Below are 7,062 nucleotides of genomic sequence, written 5' to 3'. Positions count from 1 at the left end.
CGTGCACAAACTCTGACATGCGGCTGTGATTTATAAAGGAAAGATGCAGAAACATGCGTACGTACGGTTTTATAAATCTGAAGGTTTTTGGCGTACGTTCACTTTTAGTGTGGTTTCCACACAATCCTTTATAAATGAGAGCCCAGGTCTCCTCAGGTTCTGGTTCTGGTGGTTAAAGATGAGGGGCAGGTGGGGCAGGAAGCTGACCCACACAGAAGGCTCTAACTGTTCCTCAGGGTGCTGCTAGCTGTGAGCAGGAGTCTGAAGACACACCTGATGTCACTCCATACCTGGACCCTGAACCGGATGAGTCAGTCCTGCGTCGACCCGACTTTGTTTTTGGAGGACTGGAACTTTCAATCTGTTTTCTTTTCTTCTTAGAAAGCTTCTTGTTGTCATCAGAGGAGCTTAAAGAAATGAAAATGGAGGAGTTAGAGAAGCTGTGGAACAATGAGTGAGTTGTGTTTAAAGCAGCTACCTGTCGTCCTCCTCCTCTGCTGAGTCACTGAAACACATTTAGTTTCATCATTAACCACAGAATCATTAACCATGCAGAAAACAAACTGTGAAAGTTTAATGTCGTACAGCTTCTTCTTCTTCTTCCTGGACTTCTTCTTGTCTCTTTGAGGAGATGAAGAACTGTCTGAACTGATGAGGAGAAAATAAACCATCAGCTGTCTGAACAACCTGCTCTTTATAGATCTGCTCCAAGTCAACCTCACCTGTCTCTGCTTTTGGTTTTCTTTTTCTTCTTCCGACTGCGCTTCTTGGGAGGAGAATCTGAACCGTCTGAGTCTTCCACCAAACTGACAGAGAAATTAGGATTAAAGAGATGTAAGGAGCCTGGAGTCAGTGACCCAGTGAAAGGTAAAAATCACTCTGTGCTTTTCTTTTTCCCTCTCTTACGTATACTTCTGCTGCTGCAGCCGCTCCCTCTCCAGGCGTTCCTGTTCTCTCTTCTCCTTGTCCTTCCTGTCGGCGTGGAACGACGAGCCGTCCACGTAGTCGCTGGAAATACCGAAAGCAGCGCGAAGACGGTCGTTCTTCTGTTGGTTGGCTGCAGCCAGAGCGTGTGTTTCTGTCACACTGAACAACACAAACATGTGGTTTCTAACTCCACAGTGTAAACACACCACATGATCCGGATCACTGACAGCTGCTTACGCTGGTTTCTGGGAGGCAGAGGGAGGCGGCTCCTGCTTCTCCTGCAGCATCAATCGAAAACTGTTCACCTTCTCTTCAATCTCCTCAGCAGAATATCTGGGTCCAAACAGAGAGGTGTGTAAGAGGAGGTTAATATTTATCATTTTAACTGGTCCCAGTCTGACAGTAAAATGGAATGAGTGGAAAACAAACGGTTGTTTTTGCCTGCTGCCTGCTCTGATGTAAAGTGATTAAATGAGGATGTTTGTGACACATGAGCCTTAAATGAGTGGTTCTGACCCCTGCTCCTCCATCATGTCCTGCAGCTCGGCACATTTGACCTCCAGCTGCCTCTTGCGTTGGTGCTCCAGGATGTCGGTGTTGGGCTGCCTGTTGAGCTGACTCTCCAGACGCTCCCGGTCCTTCTCGTCCCGTTCACCTCCGCGCTCGTCCCGCGGCCGCTTCACCCGCAGGCTGGACAGGTTCCGCTGCACGTAACCATTGGTGCCACTGCCCCGCGGGGTCGTCAGGCCAATCCCGTTGTACATGGTTCTGTAACACAAAACACACCTGCTGTGTTTGTGTTGCATTTCTCTTCTAAAGTCCCTGTGTCGTACATTTCCTTCAAAGAAAACATCTTTATTCTTAAAAAACTGACATAATGCCCGTTATTTGACCCGTTTATAACTGGCCTTTTTCTTCTGAACTTGGCTCAGCTAAAGTGAAACAGGAAGTGACATCAAAGAGGACGTCATTAATAAATAAACTTTCTGGTTTTTATTTATTAAAATATTATTTAAACTTTAACTCTTCTTTATCTCTTTGATAGAGACTCAAAATAATTTTAAAAACAGACTCTTCAGTCTGTGTTGTTACAACGCTCTGTTCACATGCTGACATCCCTGTGACATCACTTCCTGTTTCTTCACCCCTGTGACATCACTTCCTGTTTCTTTACATGTAAATATCTCAACAACCGTTCATCTCAGTGACGTGAAATTTGTTTTGCATCATGTTATCAGTGTTTTCTCTCCAAAAATACATTCATGTTTGTTACAAACATTTGACATCAGAGGTACTTTAACTGGGAGGACCGTTGTCTTGGTGAAGGTTTCACAATATTTCACTTTAGTTCGGTGGACGCTTTTTAGTTTGTTTAACTTTAACAGTTTATTTCATTTGGAGTACACAAAAATACTAATAAAAACAAACAATAACTACAATGTTAAATGAAAAAGAGCAGAAAGAAAAAAAAAACTCAAAAATACCTCAAAGCACAACCACCCTGCAAATATTCATTAACATGACTCACTTTTTAACAACACAGCTGAAAAACAATAAAAACTAAAATCAATCCTCAAATTTATAATCACATTTTGTTCGTATTTTGACATTTATTATTTATTTTTTATTAATTTAGCAAGTATACAAACAGAACTGGCCTTGTTTGATTCCCTGGTTCTGGTTCGGACTGGACTGATGATGTAAAGTTTAAAAGACAAACTCAGCTGAAACTTAATTCATCAGATTAATGTTTAACTGGAGGATTTGGATTAAAAATCATCAAATCACGAACWAATGTTTTTCTGTTTTAAACTGTGGCTCGTGTCCCGACCCACGCAGTGGTTCCGAACACTTCTGGGCTTCGTTAAACACAGACTTCAGTCATAAAACCAGTTTTTGTCCTTTAACACCTCCATTATATCTGCGCATTAGCACGTGCGTCAAAGTCAGGCCTCGTAGTTCGGCCTGAAGCAAACAGCTCGTTTCCGGTTCGTAATGATCAAACTCAAACTGTTTGAGTCCAAACGAACCGGACTACGACCGAGTCTCACATCAGTGGTGACTTTAAATGGACTAAAGAGCTCATAAATGACACAGTTTAACAGAAATGACCCTTTGTTAGCAGGCCCGAGGCATTAGCCTAAATGTTCACGGCTAAGATAGCTAACGCAGTGATTACGTACCAGCTTGTATTTTTTCTCCTGGAGAGAAAATAAAACCGTGTTTGAAGCTCACTGATGTTAGAAGAAGTCCCGTAGAGTCACAAAATTATATATCCGTAAAATCCGCGTCTTTAGCTCCGTTAGCTTTCGGCTAACTGGCTTTGGTTTCGGGCTGAACGACAACTGAGCGACGTCATACGTATTACGTCATCACGCACGCTCCAAAGAATCAGCTGAGTTGAAGGTGTCCACCCTGTCAGAAACACTGTGCTCAGTTATTTCAGCATAAAACGGTTCAACCCGACTTTAACAGGCAGGACAAATGATTTCAGTTCATTTCAATAAAAACGGTTCATCTTCAGTGTTTGCTGATAAATTAACTGTCACTGATTTTAAAGAGAAACTCAAAGTGAAGCTTCAAAGGAAAAAGACCTAATGTTTAAAATACATTCACATCTTCTGTACAACATTACGGTGCTAAAATATACTGTCAGAAATAAATAAATTTGATCTTTCTTTCCTGCTGCTGCCATGYATTTATCAGGTCTAGACTGGATTACTGTAATTCTTTATAATCTGGACATCCARAAACCTCTTTAAGAAGTCTTCAGTTAATCCAAAATGCTGCTGCTAGAGTTTTAATGAGAGTTGGAAGGAGAGATCATATTTCTCCAGTTTTAGCTTCTCTCCACTGGCTCCCTGTCAAATTCAGAACAGAATTTAAAATATTCCTCCTAACATACAAAGCTGTTAACAACCAAGCTCCATCATATATTAAACATCTTATTGTTCCATCCTTTCCTAACAGAGCACTTCACTGTCAGACTGCAGGTTTACTTGTGGTTCCTGGAGTTTCTAAAAGTAGAATGGGAGGCAGAGCTTTCAGTTATCAAGCTCCTCTCTTGTGGAACCAACTTCCAGTTTCTGTCCGTGAGGCTGACACTCTGTCTACTTTTAAGATTAGACTGAAGACTTTCCTTTTTCATAAATCCTATAGTCAGACTTAGGTTTCCTGAATTATTCTTCATTTCTGCTGCTATAGACTTAGACTGCTGGAGCACAAACTGAGCACATTTCCTCACTCTGCTGTTGTCTTTAGTCTCTCTTCTCTACATGTTTATTCTTATTATTTCTATCATGTTTTTTCTTTGTCTCTTCCAGAAGAAGGTGCACCTGGACCAGTCCTGGACCAGTCCTGGACCAGTTCTTCTGTGTTTGTCTGTGTCTCTTTCCTGTCCTCCAAGCAGCCGGTCGAGGCAGATGGTCTCCTGTCCTGAGCCTGGTTCTGCTGGAGGTTTCTTCCTGATTAGCAGGGAGTTTTTCCTCTCCACCGTTTGCTCAGGATGGGAGACTGTGATGAAGTGATTCAACACAATCTGCTGCTAAATTCTTTACATTGTTCTTTTTATCTACAGTGTCCTGAGACAATGTGTGTTGGACTTGGAGCTGTAGAAATAAACTGAACTTGTCTTTCAGACTTTAGAATCACRTCACTCTATAACTCTGCCTTTTTGAAACTGCACCACTCTGACTAACCTGTATTATTTATCTGGTCACTTTCATCACTGGATCTAACTGCACTGCTCCAACTATAATGGCTGCTCTGATTATTGTATTGACCTGGTGTGTATATATACATATAATAATATACAAATATATATACAATTTAAAACATTATATGTTTTTCTTTATCCTCTGTATTTTCTTCATTTGTTATATTTTATACCTACTGCACATTTACACCGAAGCCARTTCCCAGTCTGTGAATCCTGTTCATTGACAATGTGAATAAAACTGGTTCTGATTCCAGGACTTCATTTCCCAGAATGCACCGGGCAGAAGGTGACGCAGACTCAGAGAACCCTGCTGCGTCAGTTGGACAGCCAGCAGCAGCTGGAGGGAGAGCTGATCTCAGGCCTGAGACTTGTTTCTCTGTAAACTGAAGGGAGTTTTCTGTCTGAACTCATCGTAATATTTATCAAAGATGGCTGAAGGTGACAACAGAAGCGCGAACCTGTTGGTGAGTGAGTTAATCCGTGTTTACAGGGATCCCGCTGACCTGCGGAGGGCCTGTTAGCATTGTTAGCATTGTTAGCATCAGCCTCTGCTGCTAATCTGCGCCCAAAGTCCAGATTACTTCCTTTCTGAGCAGCTAGTTTAAGTAGTTACAGCATTAGGTAATCAGAAAACTGCATAAGAAGATTTAATGGCTGATAAATCAACCAGTTTGTGTTGCTGCTAGTTTTTAACCGCAACTAGCTAAATTATGTCAGGAAGCATGACAGCACAGTTTACCAGCTTCAGCTAAAGAACNCAGCTAAAGAAACAACCAGTTGAACAGCTAAAGAACCAACCAGTTGAACAGCTAAAGAACCTGCAGCTCAGTGTTCCTGGTCTGAAGCTCTGGTTTCTGGTTTAGATGATCCTGCAGACTCAGTGAAAGCCTGAATCATCTCTGTTCCTGCTTTAAATCCTTTAATTAACCTGAGCCTCACTACAGATCACAGCCTCACCTGTCCTGTGAACACACCTGTGGGTTCTTCAGCCTCACCTGTCCTGTGAACACACCTGTGGGTTCTTCTTCGTTGGTGTTCCTGCAGCTCACCTGGGTGTGGGTCCAGTCAGTGGACATCAGAACAAAGAATCTAAATGATAGTCTAACCATTAGTCCTGGTTCCAGTCCATACTGGAGAACCAATGCCAACCCAAGTCATGTGGTGCCTAGTTGTGTGGCATGTTGTGTGTTCATCACACGTGTTGTGTGTTCAGGCTCAGGAAACGGCCCAGCTGGAGGAGCAGCTGCAGGGCTGGGGGGAGGTGATCCTGGCTGCAGACCGGGTCCTGCGCTGGGAGAGACCCTGGTTCCCTGGAGCTCTGCTCGGTGTGAGCAGTGTGGTCTTCTTGTGAGTCTTTGTTCCAGCTGTCACACACATGTTGTGTTTTTACAGGAAACTGTGAGTCTGCACACACTTTGGTTACAGTTAGTTTGGTTGTTGAGCTGGAGACATGATGTGTCCACAGCTCCTGATCAGAGGACATGTCCATGATCAGGACCGGTTCTAACAAACTTTTGTCCTCCTGCTTCAGGCTGGTGTACTACCTGGACCCTTCAGTCCTGACCGGACTGTCCTGTACCGTCATGCTGCTGTGCCTGGCTGATTACCTGGTGCCCACCCTCGCCCCCAGGGTCTTTGGCTCCAACAAGTGGTGAGACATCAGAGAGCAGAGGACAGGTCCTGCAGCTGGACACAGCCTGTCCTCTGTCCTCTGCTCTGTCCTCAGCTCTGTTCTCTGCTCTGTCCTCTGCTCTGTCCTCTGTCCTCTCCTCTGTCCTCAGCTCTGTCCTCTGTCCTCTGCTCTGTCCTCTGCTCTGTCCTCAGCTCTGTCCTCTGTCCTCTGCTCTGTCCTCTGTCCTCAGCTCTGTCCTCTGCTCTGTCCTCTGCTCTGTCCTCTGTCCTCTGCTCTGTCCTCTGCTCTGTCCTCTGTCCTCTGCTCTGTCCTCTGTCCTCTGCTCTGTCCTCTGCTCTGTCCTCTGTTCTGTCCTCTGCTCTGTCCTCTGTCCTCTGCTCTGTCCTCTGTCCTCTGCTCTGTCCTCTGTCCTCAGCTCTGTCCTCTGCTCTGTCCTCTGCTCTGTCCTCTGCTCTGTCCTCTGCTCTGTCCTCTGTCCTCTGCTCTGTCCTCTGTCCTCTGCTCTGTCCTCTGTCCTCAGCTCTGTCCTCTGCTCTGTCCTCTGCTCTGTCCTCTGCTCTGTCCTCTGTCCTCTGCTCTGTCCTCTGTCTGTCCTCTGCTCTGTCCTCTGTCCTCTGCTCTGTCCTCAGCTCTGTCCTCTGCTCTGTCCTCTGTCCTCTGTTCTGTCCTCTGCTCTGTCCTCTGTCCTCTGTTCTGTCCTCTGCTCTGTCCTCTGTCCTCTGTCCTCTGTCCTCTGCTCTGTCCTCTGCTCTGTCCTCAGCTCTGTCCTCTGCTCTGTCCTCTG

General features: G+C 44.8%; 2 protein-coding genes across 2 annotated transcripts in view; one reads left to right on the top strand and one right to left on the bottom strand.

Annotated features, from left to right (window-relative positions):
- LOC106536937 (serine/arginine repetitive matrix protein 2) overlaps nucleotides 1-3,311 on the bottom strand; it is a gene marked incomplete at its 3' end in the record, with an annotated part of 8,718 nt that extends 5,407 nt beyond the window's left edge. The window contains 8 exon segments of the mRNA XM_014034299.1: nucleotides 291-407; nucleotides 479-505; nucleotides 586-648; nucleotides 723-806; nucleotides 907-1,086; nucleotides 1,165-1,260; nucleotides 1,444-1,695; nucleotides 3,111-3,311. Of these exon segments, the coding sequence (XP_013889753.1) occupies nucleotides 291-407; nucleotides 479-505; nucleotides 586-648; nucleotides 723-806; nucleotides 907-1,086; nucleotides 1,165-1,260; nucleotides 1,444-1,691 (815 nt within the window).
- Nucleotides 3,312-4,928: 1,617 nt separating this feature from the next.
- The window catches only part of arl6ip1 (ARL6 interacting reticulophagy regulator 1), a 7,132-nt gene continuing 4,998 nt past the window's right edge, over nucleotides 4,929-7,062 (top strand). Inside the window, exons 1-3 of the mRNA XM_014034300.1 lie at nucleotides 4,929-5,109; nucleotides 5,859-5,992; nucleotides 6,177-6,296. Of these exons, the coding sequence (XP_013889754.1) occupies nucleotides 5,074-5,109; nucleotides 5,859-5,992; nucleotides 6,177-6,296 (290 nt within the window). The 5' untranslated portion in view covers nucleotides 4,929-5,073. The remainder of the gene's footprint in view (nucleotides 5,110-5,858; nucleotides 5,993-6,176; nucleotides 6,297-7,062) is intronic.

The sequence above is a fragment of the Austrofundulus limnaeus genome, unplaced genomic scaffold, assembly GCF_001266775.1.
Source record: "Austrofundulus limnaeus strain Quisiro unplaced genomic scaffold, Austrofundulus_limnaeus-1.0 Scaffold2042, whole genome shotgun sequence".
In the NCBI taxonomy this organism is placed as follows: Eukaryota; Metazoa; Chordata; class Actinopteri; order Cyprinodontiformes; family Rivulidae; genus Austrofundulus; species Austrofundulus limnaeus.
Note: the sequence above shows the minus strand (reverse complement) of the source record. Positions and strands in the feature narration are given on the sequence as shown.